The sequence below is a fragment of the Alligator mississippiensis genome, chromosome 2, assembly GCF_030867095.1.
Source record: "Alligator mississippiensis isolate rAllMis1 chromosome 2, rAllMis1, whole genome shotgun sequence".
NCBI classification, from domain to species: domain Eukaryota; kingdom Metazoa; phylum Chordata; order Crocodylia; family Alligatoridae; genus Alligator; species Alligator mississippiensis.
The window spans coordinates 174569760-174591984 of NC_081825.1; the positions used below are offsets into that span (position 1 = coordinate 174569760).

The following is a 22225-nucleotide window of genomic DNA, read 5'->3' on the forward strand; positions in this document are numbered from 1 at the left end:
TTTAGGGCTCAGCTTCTAATAACACTTCCTGGATATGTATGTACACCAAAAGATGGTAACACTAATAGCCTTGTGCTTTAAATTACCTATAGATAATAGCTAAACCTCACATCAAAACACTCAGATGCTGAAGAAGAACCAAGTCCTCCCAACAGGTTTTCTACAACATGTAAAATCTATTAATTGAAATTCTCTTCCTAAGGCTGCGCAATACCCCAAGCCACCCCTAATTGGTGAAGGTTTCAGAACTATCTGCAAAACATGACTAGTATGATAGCATTATTAAATAAATCTCAGAGTTTGAGTTGATCTTACATTGAACATTAGACTTTAATTCCATAATTGATGGTATAATAGGCAGGAGAATTAAGAAATGAGGTGAGGGTTTATACAGAAAAGACGTGGCAATAGTCACAATTCTCTCTCTCTAGGAGACATCTTTCTTCCCAGAACTTTCTTCATAGCATCCTTCACCTCCTTGTTTCTCAGGCTGTAAATCAGGGGGTTCAACGTGGGGGTCACCAGGGTGTAGAACAGAGAAATGGTCATTCCAGTGTCCAGCCTACACTTTTAGTTTGGATGGATGTACACATAGACCCCAGTCCCATAAAATAAAGCCACAGAGGTCAAGTGGGATGTATAAGTGAAGAAGGCTTTACTTCTGCCCTTGGTGGAGTGAATCCTTAGGATAGTGGAAAAGATGCAGATATAGGATATCAGAATAGGTAAAATGGTGCTCAGAGCTGTTAGAGTAGAGAAGATGACAGAGATAGTTTCTAAGAGAAATGTGTCAAAACATGAAAGCTTCAGTAGCTTGGGGATATCACAAAAGAAATGATCAATGATGCTATATCTGCAGAAGGATAGGCGAAACACACAGGCTGTTTGCAATACTGAGTTGACAAACCCAATTGCATAGGATCTCCTACCAGCCAGGTACAGACTCCTGGGGACATAGTGACTGTATATACATCAGAGGGTTACAGATGGCCACATATCAGTCATAGGCAATCCCAGCCAGGATGAAGCACTCAGTAGTTGCAAATGCAACAAAGAAGCACATTTGGGTAGCACACCCTGCATAAGAGATGCTTTTTTTATCCATTAAAAAAATTGCCAGCATCTCAGGAGCAATGACTGAGGTGCTGCAGATGTCAACAAATGCCAAGTGGGATAGGAAAAAAATTCATGGGGATGTGCAGCTGGGGTTCAAGCCTGATTAACAAGATCATGCCCAAACTTCCAGCCATTGTGATAACATAGATCATTAGAAAAAGCAAGAAGAGGACAACCTGCAGGTCTGGACAATCAGTGAATTCCAGCAAGATTAACTCCTTCAGCCTGGTGTGATTGCTCTCCTGGTCCATTTGCTCACCCTCCAATACCTGTAGGAAGGAGGATGCATTTCAGTGTTCGGAAATGCAGTAATCACTACAGCGCTGGCCTGGAATGCATCATATTAATGCCATACATTCAAAGAACAGAATGTGGTACTAATTGTGCTGATATCAAAGGAAATTGGCATAAGTTGTTATGATGAAAGCGTTAGCTCTTCACAATTCTGTAGTGATACAGGTGCTACAAAACCACAACTTTAACAGTGTTTTATTCAAGATAAAATTTAGGGAGATACAGCTGACTTTTATTGTTACAGAATACAATGTATGCAAAACTTAGATCGCAAAAAGTCTTGAGACCTTATGAGACCTCTTCTGCCCTTTTTAATATGTATATTTGTCCATATTTTTATGCACATCTTTTTTTATGGATGAAATGTAACATTGCAGTTTAACTTAAAAGCTGAAAATATTGATTCAATTCTGTTAGCTTTTACTTTGTAAATATAGTGTATAATTAAAAGAAAATATGAAAATAATCTTAGAAAATAACAGCATTTTTTAATTATTACTTTTATCCTCCCATATTTACGCTTCATAGATAGACAACCTCTTCAATGAAAAGACAGAATCTGTCCAGAAAATTTCCTTCAAAACTCAGAATAAAAATATCAGGTGAGAACTGTGAGTGTTTTAATGTGACTGCACAAGGAACTTTACCTGCAATACTCTGGACAAATTGGGTAATAAAAGCCTTCAACTACTTGACCGGTGGTTACTAAGAGGATGCTGCTAGACTGTTATCAGTCATGGCAGATGATAGAAGAATGAGCAATGATCTCAAGTTGCAGCAAGGGAAGTTTAGATTAGATATTAGACTTTCTTACTATGAGGGTAGTAAAATGTTAGATACCAATTCCATGCAGCACCCAACAATTAGGGAGATGACGATCCAATTGCTCATGGATCCTGTTACTCATTAGGCAGAGCAAGCAGGGAGCAAACACCAGCACACATTGCTCACAACAACTTTATTCAGAATGGAAACAGCTTCGGACAGCCCCTGGGCTTCAGGAGGGTGGATTTCAATGAGGTAAGGAGACTAGTTAGGGAAGCTCTGAGGTCCTGGAGGGGAGGGGAGTTGGGAGTCCAAGAAGAGTGGTCATTCCTTAAGGAGACTATCCTCCAAGCCCAAAGGGTGACAATCCCAACATGGCTCAAAGGGGGCAAGAGTGCTCAAAAGTCCCCATGGCTCACCAAAAGCATCCAGGAACATCTCAAAGCTAAGGAGGCGTACACCCAATGGAAGGGAGGGACCATCACCAGGGAGGATTATACCTCCTTTTCTTGAGATTGTAGGGGGGCTGCTAGGAAGGCCAAGGCGGAGATGGAACTGGGACTAGCAACCCGGATCAAGGATAACAAGAAGTCCTTTTTTAAATACATAGGAGATAAAAAGAAGGTACTGGGTAGTGTGGGGCCTCTACAGGACACGCTAGGAAATCTGGTGGTCACACCAGATGACAAAGATTATCTCTGTAACAATACTTTGCCTCCATTTTTCTGAGCAGGGACCAGGTCATCCCCCCACCCCCCCACCCCCCTGGATCCCTGACGGTCCCAGGGGAGGCACAGCCAGGCCCAGGGTCAGTGAGGACCTACTCAGGGAACTTGTGGTGGGACTAGCTGTGTTCAAATCAGCAGGTCCTGATGATCTCCACCCCAGAGTGCTGAGGGAATTGGCAGAGGTCATTGTAACATGTTTTGTCATATGGGGTATTTATATAAAAATTTCATATCCTTAGTATTGTGACTAGAATGTATATGTAGGAGACAAGGATAATCAGACCAGTTGATGTTACAATCATAGTGTAGCAGGTAAAATGAACAATGTCAGTGATAAGGGTGCGAGAGCAGGACAACTTCAGTATGGGAGGTGCATCACAGAAAAAAAAAATGATTGATGGTGATGGAGTGGCATCTTTGATATCCAGTTCCTGTTCCTGTTCCATTGTGTGGTCACTCACATGTTACCCCGGACAGTTTTACATCCATAGAGAGCAAACCATTCATGTAAGCTGGCTGTTCTTTGGGGATGTTGTGCACTGTGGTACCACTGCCAATGTTCTAAAAAGAAAAAAAAAATAGAATTAATTAACTTTAAGATACTTCACAAAATATATGTAGAATATTTATTTGTAACATTATTTGTTTTATTATATTAGTTATATTTTATCCTGTAAACTTTTACTGTGGTGGGCAATCTTGGGATGAACAAATTAATCAGGACCAGCTCATGCCTTAACATTCCCATGTATTTTTCCTTAGCAAAATAAATAACTTTGCAGCAAAGTAAATAACTCTACTGTAGAATAGTACTTAAGATAGAAATAACAGGTGTAATAACTGATAGAGAAGCTGTTGCTTGGAAATGGATACAAAGAAATATGGAAAACATGGCCTGTGGTTCAAGAGACATTTTGGCTCAAGAAGTAGAAGTGAAATAAAAAAAAAACAAACCCTTTATTTTTGGATATAACATTATACAGTTGTTATCTCTTTTCATAATTTTGGATAACCTGACCCATGATTATTGATTCCTGGAAGGTGGGAAGTCTTAATGATCATAGAACTGCCCTTCACAGGACGTCAGAAGCTTTGGAAACCCTGTCAGTGTCTGAAATATTTAAATAATGGCTGGCCAAAGCAAAGCTCTTTTCTGCGAAGTCTAGATTTGAGTTCATTTGAATACAGCACAAAAATTTTGTTAATGCCAGGCCTAAGGAAAAGGACAAAGAGAACCCACTCCACTTTTCTGCTATCTGCATTTGCATTTACTGAGATAAAAGCTTGCTTTTTATGATCCTCCTGAAGGACTCTTTCACCTCCTTGTTCCTCAGGCTGTAGATCATGGGGTTCAGCATGGGGATTGCAGGGGTATAAAATGCAGCAATGGTTTTATTCTGATCTAGGGAGTATTTTGAACTGGGCCGTGAATACATGAAAAAGCCTGTTCCATAGAAGATGGTAATGGCTGTCAGGTCGGAAGCACAGGTGGAGAAGGCTTTTTGCCTGCCCTGAGGAGAGCTGATCCTTAGTATTGTGACTAGAATGTATATGTAGGAGACAAGGATAACCAGACCAGTTGATGTTACAATCATAGTGCAGTAAAATGAATGATGCCAGTGATATGGGTGTGAGAGCAGGACACCTTCAGTATGGGAGATGCATCACAGAAAAAAATGATTGATGGTGATGGAGTGGCATCTTTGATATCCAGTTCCTGTTCCATTGTGTGGTCACTCCCCATAGATGAGCCACCCAAGTTCCAGTCCTCCAGCATCCCATGATGCAGTGTCCTCTCCCCCACCTCCCTGTTCTGTGAGGACAAACTTTCCACCCCTTGAACTCCATTGCCCAGGAGCATTTTGGCACCAAGCCAACTCCCCCTCCTATTCCTGGGAGTGTGACCTTCCCAGCCCCAGGGGTACAACATGCCAACAACCAGCAGAGCATATGCCAGCTAGCCAAATCACAGGGCATAGATTTGAGAGTGGCATCTGGGGACATGCGGGGGGAGGGGGGGAAGGGATGGGACAAGGTAGGGGGCCACATCAGGTCCCCATGAGCTAGGGCTTCCTTCCTGGGGCAGGGTTAGTAGCTCCCCCAAAAGTGCCTTCTGTCACTACTTCCACTTTCCAGTCAAATCAGAAAGCATGACCAAGACCTCCCACACCCAATCCCAATTTATGAAAACATGCAAGTATCTTTAATTCCTCTTTATTTCTTTTTTTACTACTTTTTAATGATATACTTCAGCAGCCTTCTTTCTTCATTTCACACCCCCCATTCCCCATCCCCATTTCCTTTCTACCTCTCATTTCATTACTCCCATCTAATTAAATCTCCCCCTCCCAGGTTCATGTTCCCGACCCCCTGGCCCATCTCTTGAAGACCATCCAGAAAACGGATATTAGCCAGTCCTGTCCCACTAACCCTTTTAGTAGCTGTGCAGGTAAGGAAAAATCAGAGAAGCTTTTAGCTTTAAAGTATGACTGCTCCAAACTCAAGCCAGCACTAACACTGATCAATGTTTGAGCATCTCAAAGTGCAACTTGTAACAAGGCTTTAAGACATCCTTCCCTGTCTCATAATTTGTGGACTAACATGGCTAAAGTACCACTCTTACACTACGATAACTCTGAGCACAAAGAAATTTCCAGTAGAGTCTTGTATGGGGTAAGTTTCCTCAAGATAATTTTACCAGTGCTCTTTGGTACTGCACCTGCTCCCAGAAATTTGATAAACAACATCATATAGTTCCATGCCATCTAATCCTGATTCTATTTTACTATCTTTTCCTAGAATTACATCACATTTATACAACCAAATATACACCACCTAACTGTACCTTGACTGGTAACATTCACTCATGGCCACTAAGTATGTTCTATGGAGTTCCTAACCATCTCTGGAGCTGCACTGTGGCCACTTAGATTTCAGGGTGATTGTTCTCTGCATGTCTAGGCATCTGGTGGCAGAACATGGACTGAAAAGGCAGAAAAATATAGTTGTACAAAAAGTATGAGCAGGACTTAGCTGCTTCCAATAGGTAATGCTACTGCAGTCCTTTTCTGTCAGTTGACACCTGGACTGCATATAATGGTGCAAACAGACATAACATTTGTAGCGAGACAGCTTGTCAAGGGACTTAAAGCGGATCCAAAATGTAATTTTAATCAAGTTGGTGTGCCTGCTTCCCTGCAGGCTGGCTGTGCTCCCTTGGAAGTCCTTCATGCGGTTCTCTTAAACAATAGTCCTTGCACTAAAGAAATAAATTAGCAAAACAAAATTTTATCTCTTTTTTGGATCATAGGAGAGGGCCTTCAGCTCTGGTTCCTTATTTATCTGGATCCCTGGGTTCCAGTTGACTGTCTAGCAGTAAACTGTTCCTTCCCCTAACTCACCATTCTCTGCTCTCCTATCTAGGATTTTAGCTGCTAGAGGGATAATCCCTGATTAGTGATTACCTAACTACCCATAGCTGTTCTTCTACAACATAGCTTGTGTGTCTCTTATTAACGGGCCAGACTGACTTGTTACATATCTCTACCCTGAAGAATGGAGTCCAAGATCCACTGTTCCTCATTTGGTTCCTCATTTGCCTCCCCCCCCCACCGCCCCAACCTCACCTCCTTGCCCATGATAAGAGGCCTGCATTGTCATGTACAACTCCTGGGGGATGGCAGAATTCAAAAGAGTAAGGATGTAGTGCCCAGTACAAATGCATCAGTCTATGATTGGCTACCTTCATTGTATGTAGCCACATCAGTGCAGCATAGTCCATAGCTAGAATAAGAGGGCTCCAAGGATGTAGTCTTAGGGCACTTGTACACATGCTGATTTGACCATGTACATGTGATGAAGAGTGATGAAAAATTGCCACTTGTGTAGCATATTGTTGTCACCACATACACATGCACCTTTTTTTTCATCTCTAGATTTATTTCAGCATGGCAACTTAGACTACCTCCAACGTATTTTAGTTTAATTGTGGCCAATTGTTCTAGGAAACTTAGTTTTATCGTGGCAAATCCTTGGCATGTACATACTGCATGCAGATAAATTTGCCACTTTGTGTGTCCTGATGGCCTTTGGCCACCTGGGGCCACTTCAATTCAGCGGTAATTTCATGTAATTTGCCATTTAGTTGTCAGCTGTCTTGTATAATGAATGCCTTTTCACAGAAGGTGTTGCTGCAGACCCTGACACAGATCAATGTTCTACCTACAGATCAGTCTTTGTACCTTAATAAATTAATTCATTTAATTAAAAGATTTTTTTTTTTCATAATAAAAGCTGTCCTGTTAGTTGACTTGAAATGTACTTTACTCGCAGCTACAATCTGTGTTGGTGTCTCAAAGACTGGGCAGCTTGAACTATGCCAGGCACCACTGAACACAAGCCCAGCATTTTAAAATGAAAAATCCTCTGAGGGAAAACAACTGTCATCGCTCAGCAAAACACTTTTGCAATAGTGTCCACTGTCTACTGTTGGGATCCAGTTGGATGCTGTTGACCCCATGTCTTGATTGTTCTTTCTGACACTGACAGAACCTGTTCTCCCTCTCTATTTCCTGATCCAAACTACCATGCAGCACCGTTCTTATGAAGCCATCTTCCTCAGTGCTGAAAAATAGGCTTCATTCAGCAATACAGATCTGAAAACAGTCCCAGACATTGGGTTCTGCTAGTTACCACTGGTGTCCTGTTTGATGCTGCTGACCCTTGTCTTAATTGGTTCTCCTGACACTTTTAGTCCTAGGCATCCCTTTCACTGTTTCTTGATCTTGCCCACCTAGACATATCTCAAGATTAAAAATTCCCAATACCACATTTGCATTGTCTCCCAGCACCCCTGCTTTTTAAAGATGCCATCAGTGGTAACATATATTGTCTGCTTATCAGAACACTTCTCCACCTGAACCATGATTTAAGGCTTTGTAAATTATGGTGTATTACTTTGTACACTCCTCATTTTTTTAAGCATTCCCATTACCACAGGCACAGCTATGCCCCACACCCCAAAATTGAAATTCTATGCTGTACTCCATGGGACAGCCATTATGGCTGTACCTTACTAATATATCACACAAAATCCATTTCCCCCACCCCCTCAAGGGACAGCCACAACCACACATCCCCAACAGATGCCAGCCACAAATAATTTTCCAATGTGTGCATTGATCGTAGACACACACGGAAACGTAAAAGAATAAGGCTTTATTTTTCTTCTTAAATTATATTCCAAAGATCCTTTTTTGGGCCCCTTTTTTTCAGATGTGATGGCTGTTCTGTGGGAGGCAAGATGAGATAGTGGATTTTTCCCTCCCTTTACAATAGATTTCCTGAGTGATATGTCCCCAAGGCTTCTGTAAAAATACCTATGCACTTAGTGTTGCTAAACATCTATCATCAGGGGTATGTGTGGATGCATCTGTGGTCAAGTGATGCACCGCTGGAGGTCCTTTGCAGCCCTACATTCCCAGGAGTTTCTGATCCTCTGATACAAATCTATTGACCAATCAGTATAATCTAATGGAATAACTTGTACACAAGAGGAATGTATTCCGATCCTCATCAATTACTAGTCACTGAAGCATGAGGATTTATGTTTCTTCCATTTTTTCCCCCTCATTTTTGTTAATCCACTAATCTACCTGAATATACTTCTCACAGAGACGAACACAACCCTACTCATAGAGACAGTACTAGGTTTACACACAATTTAATTCCCAATGACAGCCCAATCACCAGGGTATAAGTGGAGCTTCACAGTGGCTGACCCTCAGGGCAGAGGTGAATTTCACACATGATAAAGATGAAAACCCCATTTCATTTTTTGGATGCTAACTCTGGGATATAAAACAGGGTTAATTAATACATAGTGAATATTGCCCCCTAGACACATTATAGTGGGATAACTTTCAATGTCATTAAATATTTCCTCATCCTCATATTGTGAGAGCTTGGTGGACAGGTGCAATGTATTCTTTTGATATTTCAAAATTAAGCACTTTGATTTGTAAATCAAATGATATGTTGACCTCTGAAGAAAACACAATTGTTTCAATCTAAAAGAAAGAGAAAAGACATATGTTGAGAATTGTCAGTACTTTTGGAGGGTACAGAACTGTTCATGCAAATTCCAGGGGAGAATGTCAAGGGGAAGCCCCAGAAGAGAAACAGAAAAAAAAAAAATAATTTTCTACTCTGTGTGCGTCTTGGGATTTTGAGCTCTGCTCTTAAATCAGGTATAAACCAAACTTTCTCATCTAAACCTGAACACGTTAGTTTAAAGAATGCTGGACACATCTACCCACAGGTATACTTTATTGTTCTTTATCTTATATTGTATATTTTAATGCATGCATATAAGGCAATCAATGCACACACTCTGTTTTGCAAAGCTTTAAATACAGTGAATTAGAATGAAGCTTGGCTTATTCCCATGCAACTGTTTTGCATGCTTAGATACTGAGCATTCTACATCTTTCCCCATTTTTTTTCTTGGAGCTGTGTGATGGCATTGGAACAAAGTCTGCAGACAGTGATGTGAGTTTGCTCTTTAAAAAAAGAGGAATGTTGCAATTTGGCGGGTTAATAACCAGAGCTAATGGAAACCTGGCATTTTTTTTTCATTTAAAATATCCAAAATTTAAGTCTTTTTTTTCTTTCTTAAGATTTTAAAATTTAACACCCCCCCCCACCTCTTTTAGTTATTAAAAGAAAAGAAAACTTCAGGCAAATACTTGCTTTTATTTGTTTTTCCTTTTTCATGTTTTATGAGGCTTCCCTTTTATTTTGATTCTTATTCCTCACCTTTATACTGTCTATCCAGTCCTGTTTTTAACCAAATTTAAATGGAAAAGGAAATGGAAAGAAAAAATGAGCAACTAAAAAGAAAAAACAAACAAACAGCCCCTAAACAAACAAACACAGAAAAAAAACAAATTTTCCCTGCTCATAATATTGTCTCATCTAATTAATGTAAAAACCCACAGATTTGTATAATTTCATGTCTGAAAATTTTATTTTTAACAAAATGGAATGAATGAATGAATTAAGTAATGTGTTTCAGGTAGCCTATTTGGGAAGTATTTGATTTCCCAGATTATCTCTGCCACTATTATTACAGTTCAGCTCAAAAATTTAGTTGCCAATGAAGCTGTGCTGGATTAAATAGTAGGGCAAATCTGTGAAGCAAACTGACCTGTAAACTGGCAATGTCCATTCAGTGCCATCAATCAGCTATCTCCAATAGGCGGTTTTTATAAATGCTATTAAGATGGATTTACGTGGAAAGATAAAGTAAAGAATGGAACGTACAAAGCTCAGGTTTGTTAAAGAAACTAACATGACTGAGCACCTTGCAGGACTCAGCACACAATAATTGTTCATATGACAGACATAATGAATGAAAACCTTGCTCAACTAAATCATGAGCAAATGTTTCACTGGCTTCAAGTGAGACAGATTTTCAGTGATGGTAACTTTCATTGTTTCTTTTAGATTTCCTTTCTCCTATGAAGTGGATTGGCAAATATATTTAAACATGTCCTTGTCTTTAAAAGCTACTTCCGTGAATGCAGCTGGGTCTTTCTTTAGTGCTGTTAGCTGTATTCCCCATGGCTTCCAAGAAGAATGGCAGGTCTGTGTTCATGATGACGTTGCCTATACACATGTGTTGAACAGAAAGAGCCCATCCTCTCTGTTAATTTTCAATCAGTGAGTGATTTTGATTGTTGTCCTCTTGCTATTACTTTCCACCTTTATCTCATAAGGGAGTGCGAGCAGAATAAAGGATGGAAGTTGGTAACAGAGCCATGGATGAGTTCATTTTGTTAGGTTTCAACCATCAACAGTCTCAGGTGAAAATTACCCTGTGTTTTGCATTTATCATGATGTATGCCTTCATCCTGGGGGGGAATCTTGCCACAATTACTCTCATCAGCAGCAGCCCCTGGCTCCATACCCCTATGTACTTTTTCCTTAGCCACTTAGCTTTTGCTGACATATGTATTTCATCATCAGTGGCCCCCAAGATGCTTGTTGGTCTCTTTGTGGGGAGAACAAACATTTCATACATCGGTTGTGCTGCCCAGTTAACTTCCATTGTGACTTTTGGCATTGTGGAGTGCCTCCTCCTGGCTGCAATGGCATATGATCGTTATGTAGCCATCTGTAACCCCCTGCTCTATAAGGTCATTATGTCCCAGAACCTCTGTATGTGGCTGGTGGCTGTTTCATATATAGGGGGCTGCATGAACTCCATGGCATTTCTTACTTGTGTATTGAGTTTATCTTTCCAAGGGACTGTTGAACTTGATCATTTCTTCTGTGATCTGCCTGCATTGCTGAAGCTGTCCAGCACTAACATAACTATAACTTGCACTCGCCCATCTGTCTTATCTGGTTCCATCCTATCTGTGACTCTGCTGATCATCACATTCTCTTATTTCTGCATCCTCTCAGCCATCCTGAGGATCCGCTGTGCTCATGGCAGAAACAAAGCTTTCTCCACCTGTGCCTCCCATCTGACTGCTGTCACTTTATTTTGTGGAACAGTCTCATTTACATATCTGCAGCCTGATTCCAATATTTCAATGGACCAGGCCAAAATAGTGTCTGTCTTCTATGTGCTGGTGATCCCCATGCTAAACCCTCTCATCTACAGCCTGAGAAACAAGGAGGTGAAAGATGCAGTAGAAAGAAGAGTAAGGAAAACATTTTGCTAAATGACTGGCCTTTTCAGTGTCATATTAACCCATAAGTTACAATTTATTATTTGTCCATTTTAATGAGTTCTAAATTAATGTTCAGTACTCAGGAATTAAAACAAACACACGTAGACATCATTGCAGTGAATGCACTAAAGCTCTCTGCTAACTTTGTAGTAATATGTATTAAAGCCACAGAATAGTCCAGAAAAGTTTTATCAGATTAATTTATTTACCATGTTTCATAATATGAAGGACTTGTGGTATAAATCTTCATCTTGAGTGTGCAGCTGTGGATATGTCCCACAAGCTTCAATAGGTAATGTTGATTCATACCAGCTGGGTATCAGGTCCTGTTGACTTAATCGGATCTATAGCTGATTTGCTTGTGTTGGGGATAGCATCTTATTCATTTCAGTGGACCTATGTTCGTTCACACCAGCTGAGAACCAAACCCTTCAGTTTCAAGGAACAACCTTGCATAGGGTAATACCATTCACTATTTAAGGATAAACCAAAATTGTGGGGGGCGGAAAAGGGGGGTGGACGGAAAGGGAGATGGTAAATAATGGGGAAGAATATACAGATCCTATTCTGAGTCATCCTTCAGAGCACTACTTAATTTGTGGAGTCCTCCATTCTAAAGAGGCAGAAATGTGTCTAAACTTGTCACAAAACATAAATAGATAAAAATGAGAATGTAAACAAGCATGTAGACTCATTGAAAGTAATAAAAACAGCCTAGAAAAAGAAACAGGAAGAGTTACAAATCTCCCTATTTCCCAGCCATAGGATAACAGTGCTTCTGAAGATAGTTTGCTTGCAAACTGGTTGTGTTGCATCATGGTCACCTTCTTGCAAATTCCTGATTAGGTAAGTGCCTCAATGAAGGAAATCAGTCATCGTGCAAGGATTGATTTTATGTAATTCTATGGAATCTCAGACAAGGTTCTTTGAGTAAATCTGTTAATTTTTATTAGACCAACTCAAATAGTTGGAAAAATTCTTCTTAGCAAGCTTTTGGGCACAGACACCCTTCGTCAGGCTGAGGAAACATCTGCAGATGGTCTGTGCTCTTCCAGGATAGAATAGTAAAGCAGCCAGAGGCCAGTACATATGCAGGAAAGCCAGCCAGTTAAAATGTAAATTGTGGTGGTCAGTAGGTGAGAAACAGGTTGGGTAGGGGGGGTGGGAAATGAAAGTGGCTGTAGTCAAAGGATATGCGGGGGCAGGGAGGGAATGAGAATCACTGGTAAACAGTGAAGGGCTTACCTGGGAAGTCTGTTAAGCAGGTTATAATGTGTCATAAATCCAATGTCTATATTTAGTCCATGATTTTTTGTATTTAGTACAGTAGACTCTCATTTATTCTCATTCATTCATGGACTCTCATGAATGCAGCCCAGAACTTCACCTGTCTGAACTCTATTTGAAACCAAACACGTGTTATTGGATCTGAAGCTAGACTTACTCCACAAATGATTACTCCACACAAGATTAAGATTAAATTCAAGATTTTTATACACTTTTTGCAATTTAAAATTCACCCACAGAAGTGAGAATCATTCACACTTATGAACAACAGAGACATTTTTATACTAACCTGACACCTCTCCAAACTCCGTAAAGTCAAAGGAAAGACCACGTACATTGACAGTTTGACATCGAAATTAAGTGCAATAACGACACAAGTGGCGATTTCCCCAGAAGCCTACTGGTTAGGAGATTTTCTCTGGGAGTGGGAGACTTGTGTTCCAGATCCACTTCAGCCAGAAGTGTTTTGAACTCTCATTTCCTACTTGCCATAATAATATCCCACCCACCAGGCCAAGGACATCCTGTTCTTTTTCATTTTGAAGTTGGGCCTCTGGGCAACAGAAAGAGAGAGGGACAGAGACAGAGAGAGAGAGAAAGAGACCTGGGCTTCAAAGTTAAACAAGCAAAGTGGACTATGACTGTTATGTATATGTAAAGCACTTAGCAAAGACAGATGCATTCTGTGTTCTTCTGTCTGACTGTTGTATTCATTGCTCATTTTATGTGAGGACTCTTCGAGGCAAAATACACAACTGTGGCAATGTGGATTAAAACCTGATTTCTTTTTCCTAGGAGACAGTGCTATGCTTCCTCTTTCTTACTCCCTAAATTTTCTGTGGGTTGACCTTACATAGTCATTGAATAAATATGAAAATGTATATGTATATGTATATGTATATACACAGGGGCTAGAGGTAGAAGCCAGCGCTTTATTCTTCCAAGGATGATATCTATGTCATTGGTCCATTGATTCATATTCTCTTTTCTTACCTTCCTTGTAGACTCTGCCTCCCTAAGCCTGCTGAATAATGACAGGGTTTCAAAAGGAATTGTCCCCAGCTTTGCTTATGAAATGGCCTGGTGGCTCAGGTAGACTAGGGAGAAGTAACAGATGTAATGTCCAAATTCCTTGAGCTAATGTGAAGATGGAACCCAAACCTGTTTTCCAGTAAAAAAACCCTAAACACTCAGAAAGTAGGCAACAGCTGGTTTAGACCTCCTCCCTTTGTCTTCATGTCAGCAGGGTGCACTGATGGACATCATCTCAGTGTGCACTAAACCATAATAGAGTGTGCCCTACCTACAAAAGCTGAACCAGTGTGAATTGTAAATTGAGGGAAAATATGTTAGGTTGTATGTAAGTCTGCTCTTTCATGGAATGAGTGACTTAAGTGTGCATCTCCCTGGGGATGAAGATCAACTCCCTCTGTCACAGCAACCTGCCCATTGATGAACTATGACACCTTGGCTTCTTAGAAGTGGAATAGGATTAGCTCTCCTAAGGCATGCATCTAAAGTTTAAGGTAGGTAGCAAGCTTAATCAAAAGACACTTTAGTGTCAGAACAGGACCTGACTAAACTTATTTATCCCAAACCTTGTATTTATATAGTACCATGAGGCTACAAATGAATCTGTCACATCACCATCCTTTGTGTATTTAAGACCCAAATCATCCTCTTTTCTCATTGAAGACACTATGATTTCTGTGAGTTATCATCTGGTACCTCCTATCCTGAATCCCAGCATTTATAGACTTAGAAACAAAATAATTAAATTAACCCTAAGAAAATGAATATTCCACTCATTTTTCATTAAAAATAGGTGAAAAGTTGTAATCTGTGATAATTTCTGTAAATCCATGAGCTCTGGATGATATTAAAAAGGAACTAATGCATGAAATCCTAATTCTCACAGGATGCCACAATGACTATATTTGCCACACAAACCCTAAATACATATTAAAACTCACTGCACATAGGGCAAACCAATCCTGGAATGATTCCCCATGTAAGGTGGTGCAGAACACACCTACTGCCTCAGGAAATGAAGGTGAACTATTCACGTGGTGCCTGAAGAGGAACTCCCTACTCCATTAGCATCCAGATGTGGTTGTTCATCCCCCTGCCTCTTCCAGCTTTTAGTTTAGCACAGGAGAGTGGAGAAAAACTGGGATCTGAACCATGACAAGAAAAAGGCAGCATACAATGAATCCCAGCTAATGAAAATGAAGTCTTTGAGGCTGGCCAGACCTTGTCGCTTTCCCGTATTTCAGAGTTTAGTGGATACTATGGGATCATTCATATCTCCATTTTTTTTTCACATCCTCACTAGGCCTTAACAAATCTTTCAGACCCTCATTTGTTCTCTGCTAATTAAGTACCGATGAAATAAGCTTCCACGTTGTCCCACTTCCAAACCATTGCCCTCCCTCATATAACTTCTGAAAGACCATAGGGACAAGAAAAGTAATCAAATTGAAAACTGAAGCAAGATCACAGGCCTACCCGATTCCTGACCAGCTGCTCAAAAACAGGAGACAACACACATCTATAACAAGTTAAAACTAATAGCTGGGTTATTAGTGGTTAGCTAGGTATATCTAGCAACAAATCCCTAACCTGAACCCTGCACACTGGCCTGCCGCAACTATCTGTGGGAGGCCCATTATCCTCCATTACTATTTTGTTTCTGGCAGGTATATGCACAGGGGTTACTTTATCATAGAATAAGTTGTCATCTAAACCATGCACCATAAACAGGTACACAACTATGTACATGCCATTTCAGTGTATAAAGTGAACTAAGTTTTAATGCTAAGTGTGGCAGTGGTAGACCCTGTCTTATGCCAAAGAGTCCACCAGTTTATAGACTTTTCCAAGAAGCATGCCTGTGGGATAGGACTTAGGCCACAAAGAATCATAGTCTCCTAGATTAATAGAAAAGTAGGCCTGGCAGGGACCTAAAATCATCCTATGTACTCCATATTCTAAACTCTATATAAGATTACCTTCAACTTTGGTACAACACAGACCTAATACCCTAACCGGCCACAGGTAAAGCACGGGAACCACAGCAGCCAATTTACTGCTTTTATGAAACGTTGTCAATATATGCTCAAGAGATCCCAAATGGAGGGCCTCACCCCCCCCCCCCCACCCCCCAATACCAAGGAAATCAAAACCCACCACAGTCTGTCCCAGTCTGACCATGGGGTAAACTTCCTTCCTGATGCCAGATATGGTGATTGGTTTAACCCTGAGCAGAGGGGCAAGATCTGCTGGCCATGAAGCTATGGCTTTGGTCCCTGCAGGAACATTGGCACACCCCAGGCAAAGTCTGTATCTAACAATCAATGCCTCAATCAATGAGGAAAGCTTAAAAACACTGTGACACACATAACAGAAACTTTAGTGCAGGGGGAAGGGAAGGGGAAGCAACCAGAATCATGGGGGATACCCATAGAAGAAGATAGGCATAGCTATGTCTAGATCAGGGCTGGGCAATTATTTGGGGTAGGGGGTAACTTAAGGAGTTGTGGTGAGCAGTTACAGGCTGGAGAGGTGTGGGTGGGGGCAATGATGTCCCAGCCCAGTACACCAGGAGGGTGTAATTGATCCTATCTGGTCCCGAGTCCATCTTCCCTGCACCTGCCACTGAGGGCACTGGATAGAATGGGTGGGAAGGCGTATGGGTGGTGTCTCCATTCAGTACCCCTGCAGGCACAATGCACTCTGCTGGGGAGATTGGTGGGGCATCTAGGAGTGGGGTGTGTGGGTTTGTCTGGGATTGCAGGGCAGAGCCACAATAGGCTCCCCACATGTCCCTGCAATGGGCACTGGTTCTGCAGGCAGGGACATGCAGGGAGCAGATTGCAGCTCCTCCCTGGGCCCCAGCACATGCTGTTACTGCCTTGCATTCCCAGCCCCAGCCCCTGCCCACCTATTCCACTGCCAGATGCTGCTCTGTGACCACCTGCAACCCCATCCCCTCTGTCCAGCCAAACATACCTTGCCCACAGGGGTCCCAGGCCGGTCTCCACAGAGACCTGCTTGCCACCCACTGATTCAGTTTGGTGGCCCCATGGTGGGTTGAGGCCAGATGGGCCAAGGTTCTTGGCAGTGGCACCAGGTCCAACTGCACCCACAGAGACCCTGGCAATGGCAGCTGGCCAGAGTGAGCCACCATTGTGGGGGCTGCCAGGAAACCAAGTCTGGCTGCTGCACTGCCCCACCATGTGCCCTGGGGTCACAGACCAGGCTGCAAGCACGACAGCCTGGACTTCCCCCAATGCCTGGGTCAGGGAGACTAAGGGGCCTACTGTGGGCCAGATAGAAACTGTTGGTGGGCCAGATACAGCTTGGGGGCCATATTATGTTCATCCCTGGCTGAAATCATCCCTGACCAGTGGGTTTCCAACCTCTTCTTGAACAACTCCAGTGATGGAGAGCCCACAACATCCCTAGGCAGTCTATCCCGCTGTCTTAGTCTTCTAACAAGACATTTTTCTTAGTGGGTCTAGCCAGTCTACACTTACTTAGGAAACTTCAGCCAGTGCCAAATGACCATGGGGTAAAATTCCTTCCTGGTACCAAAGGTGACCCTGAGTGACCAAGACCCTCAACCTAGAAACTTTGGTTTTTGAAGTCTTAGGAGAAACATCATCAATAACGAGTCAAAATCTCCTGTTTCAAGAACTCCTGTTTCAAACACCTATATAAACTTCTCCCAAGTCCTTAATTTTTTTTTTTTTTCAAACCCAGTTGTGGAGTTCTGCTTCATTCTCCTCTTGTTGATCATGGTACTCTTCTAGTTCTACATGCTCTAAGCTGCAGAGCTAATGCTCTGGGAGGTCTTGGGGTGAAAGTAACGTGGGGAGAGGGGATGGATTTCCTGGGCTTTCTAACTGTTGTCTCTGAAAGTTCTTGGTATCCTCTTGGTATGTTTTCTTATGGACTTCATAGAATCATAGAAGTCGGGTCGGAAGGGACCTTGTAGATCTTCAAGTCTGACCCCTTGCCTGGGCAGGAGGGAAACTGGGCTCAAGTGACCCCAGCCAGGTAGGAATCGAGCTGCTTCTTAAAGACCCCCAGGGTAGGAGCCAGCACCACTTCCTTTGGAAGTTGTTTCCAGATCCTAGCCGCCCTAATTGTGAAGTAGTTCTTACGGATGTCTAATCTAAACCTACTCTCCAACAACTTGTGGCTGTTATTCCTTGTTATCCCGGGGGGCGCTAGGGGAAACAAGGTCTCCCCCAAATCCTTCTGGTCCCCCCTAGTTAGTTTATAGATGGTCACACGGTCCCCCCTCAGCCTTTCCCCAGGATTGAGGTAAGACTGATGGGCCTATAGTTGCCCGGGTCCTCCCTCCTCCCTTTCTTAAAGATGGGGACCACATTGGCTATCTTCCAATCACGAGCACTCGTAAAGCCGTGCCAAGGGCCCAGCAATAACCCCTGCTAGCTTCCTCAACACCCTGGGGTGGACAGCATCTGGACCTGCTGACTTGAACACGTCCAGCCCCTCCAGAAGCACTCTAACCCGGTCCTCCTCAACCTTAGGTCTTGAGGCGTTCCCCTCGAGTCTGTCTTGAAACACGGTGGGGGAGTCCCGGTCCCTGCACAAGGAAACGGAGGTGAAGAATTTGTTAAAGATGTCTGCCTTCTCCTCTGGCACAACCACCAGATTGCCCAGTGCATCTTGCAGGGGCCCCACATTTCCCAGTGCCTTCTTCATCCTCCCTATATATTTGAAAAATGACTTTTTTTATTATCTTTGATCTTGGACACTAGTCCTAGCTCTATGTCCGCCTTAGTTTTCCTAACAGCCCCCCTACAGGCCTGAGCAGTGGAGGTATACTCTTCTTTGAAGATAGCCCCCCCTTCCACTGGGTGTATGCCACCTTTTTGGCAGCCAGGCATTCATGGACATCCTTGGTGAGCCAGGGAGGCTTTTGGGCACTCTTGCCCCCCTTGCTTCTTGTTGGGATTGTCACCCCTTGGGCCCTGAGTATCATCTCCTTAAGGAACGACCACTCATCTTGGGCACTGAGTTCCCCTGTGCTCGAGAACCCCAGCGCCTCTCCCACTAATCTCAACTCATTGAAGTTGACCCTCTTGAAATCTAGGGCTACTGCCTTGCTGCTGGAACTTGTTCTTTCCTTTGCCTGCTTTCTGTTTGATTTTGAGGTATCCAAGAAGTTCCTCATGTAGCCACATTGGTCCCCTGCCATTCTTCTGTTTCTAGTGTTGAAACAGTCTTTTTTTTTTTCTGTTTTCAATACTATGACCTCTAGAAACTTGCCATATCTTCTGCATCCTTGTTTTCCTTTATCTGTCCAACCATGGGAATTTATCTACCATTTCTCTGAGTCTGTTGAGTCTGCCATTTTGAGATTCAGCTTCTCAGTTGTACTGACCTCCTCCTTTCTCTAGTTTAGTATAATTTATTCTATGATATCATAGTCACTTTGTCCCAGGTTTCCCATCACCTTCACATTCTCAACCAATTCTTCTGTATTAGTCATAAAAAGGTTAAAGATAGACAATCACCTAGTCATATCCTAAACTTTCTGAAGCATAAAATTCTCCCCTATACACCTTAAGGATTTCTTGGACATTTAATACTTTACTTAATTTTTCTGGCAGTAGGTAAGCAGAACAGTACAAACCTCCATCATTACTACCTATAAGTTATGCATACTCTTGCATTTCCTTGAAGAGAGCATTATTCATTTTTTTTCCTGATTTGGGTGGGGCATCTAAGCCAGATCCTAACTATAATATGATCACTCACTAAGGTAAAACTCCTGGAGCAGCAAGGATTGGAACCCAGGATTCCCTTCTGTCAGGAGGGTGTAAATTCTTTCATTTCTTTCTTTCAGTTTTCACTGAAGGATACTCAAAGGCTAAAGCTAGTATCTTGGCAGTAATATTACAGGACTATGATATTGTGAGCATGCAGAACATACACAGAGAACCTAATAACTCTTGCCTGGAAACACACATTGCTGAAATAAGACAGGCAGTAAGGCAGTGCAGTTTTTGCTAGACCTGACCAGCAAATTGACCAAGTGCCTACCTGCACAAGTGAGAATAACATTGAAACCATCACACTTACCTTTAAGAATGTCACTATAACATCTACATATCAAATTCACTGACAACACCAAGATTTGGGGTGAGGTGGGCATGCTAGAAGGGAGGGACAGGATACAATTGGACCTGGAAAGGTTACAGGGGTGGGGGAATGAGACTAGGATGGGATTCAATACTGACAAGTGCAGGGTACTGGACTTGGGCAGTAAGAACCTGCAGCATACCTATACTCTGGGGAATTCCCTTCTCATAAGCACAGTGAAAGAAAGGGATCTTGGAGTCATTATCGAGACCAAAATGAACATGGACCGACAATGTGAGGACGCAGTCAGGAAGGCTAACTGCACCTTGTCATGCATCCACAGATGCATCCCGAGCAGGGCTAAGGAGGTGATCCGCCACCTCTATGCGACACTGGTCAGGCTGCAGTTGGAGTACAGCATCCAGTTCTGGGTGTCACACTTCAGGAGGGATGTGGACAACATGGAGAGGGTCCAGAGGAGGGCCACCTACATGATCAGGAGTCATCAGAGCATTCCCTACGAGGAGAGGCTACGGGACCTGAACTTGTTCAGCCTTCACACGAGAAGGCTGAGAGGGGACCTGGTGGCTGTCTATAAACTTATCAGGGGGAATCAGCGGGGAATGGGAGAGACCCTGCTCCCCCGAGCAACTCCCGGAGTAATAAGGAATAACGGCCATAAGTTGTTTGAGTGTAGGTTCAGGCTGGACATTAGAAGTCACTACTTCACAGTCAGGGTGGCTAGGATCTGGAACCAACTTTCAAGAGAAGTGATGCTGGCTCCTACCTTAGGGGTCTTTAAGAGGAGTCTTGATAACGACCTAATTGGGGTCATATGAGCTCAAACCTACCAGGAGTCATATAAGCCCAGTATTCATTCCTGCCCAGGGCAGGGGGTTGGACTTGATGATCTACTTAGGTGCCTTCTGACCCCACATCTATGAAACTATACATAAAGCACCATGTCATACTTTCCAGTGGAATGATCGACCTGACGGTAGCACACACAAATACATCCTTGTGATTGGCAACTTTAAATCCCATAATAAAGCATGGGAATATGGTAATAACAACAATGATGGCATCCTAGTTGAAGAATGGGCATTGACCAGTAACCTGACACTGGTATGTGTACATGCCTTTTAAATTTCATACCTTTAAATAAAAAATGATTTTCAGTAAATATTTTCCTCGGGTTTCAGCCTGATTTTTCCTGTTTGAAGGAAGGATGTAAGACAGGGACGACATGTAGGGCATGCACGCAGGTGCATGTACACCCCTTGAGCATGGCGGTACATCCCCATACATCCGGCAGCATCTGTGGGTGGTCCATGATGTCCGCTAACCACTGCCGATGCTGCCGGTGGTGGCTGCAGGTGGTCGCCAACACTTGGTTGACACTTGCCACGCCCCTCCACCCCCCACCGACAACGCCAGAGGCATCTGCAGGAGCTCCCCTGCTTACTGCCACTGTGCTCTCACCACCACTGTGTCCCCGCAGCTGCCAAGGGCACAAGTCATTCATGATGTAAGACGGCATATTTCTATACATTTTGTAGTATCTTTCATGAACCACACTTCTTTGAAGCCATCATGTATAAAATACATATGAGTGTCCATGTCTATATGAGACTCTGACTGCGCAATAGCCCATGGCTACTGTGAAGTAGCAGTGTGTGGCAGAAAGCATAAGGCAACACTCCTGTGCAGTAGTCTCAGGCTAGTGCACAGGCAACATAACAAAAAATAAATTATAAAAATTGTAGGGACAACTGCACAGTAACTCCAGTTGCTACTCAATCATTTAGTACCTGTTTATATAAGTACTAAATGACTGCACAGTAATGACTGCACAGTCAAAGTGGCCAGTGTTTCTTAAACTGAACACAATGGAGGGAAATTTGTAATGGCCTTTCAATATAAGAAATAGTAGAAAGTTCTTATTCGGTACATCTATACATTCATGAATGCACTTTAGGTAATGCACATTAAATCTAGTGCCTCCATTGTGAGGTACTAGAAGAGTGTGAATTAGCCTATTTTAGTGTGCATCGGGGTGACTGGTGCCTCCTGAGTGCGAGGGGGCACAATTTGTTGGCAGGCCTGGGGATGGGCCTGGGGGCAGGCCAAAAGCCCCATGTGACTCCTATAATTCTGTGGCATGGCTAATTGCCC

At 42.7% G+C, this 22225-nt stretch overlaps 1 protein-coding gene and 1 pseudogene across 1 annotated transcript; one reads left to right on the plus strand and one right to left on the minus strand.

The window, feature by feature from the left end:
- Positions 1-411: 411 nt before the first annotated feature.
- Positions 412-10800, minus strand: LOC109285503 (olfactory receptor 5F1-like; annotated as a pseudogene).
- Positions 10801-10828: 28 nt separating this feature from the next.
- LOC102566617 (olfactory receptor 5P6-like) lies at positions 10829-11635 on the plus strand. The gene has a single exon (XM_006267729.2). It carries the CDS (start codon positions 10877-10879, stop codon positions 11633-11635), a length of 759 nt encoding a protein of 252 aa, XP_006267791.2. The 5' UTR covers positions 10829-10876.
- Positions 11636-22225: the final 10590 nt, after the last annotated feature.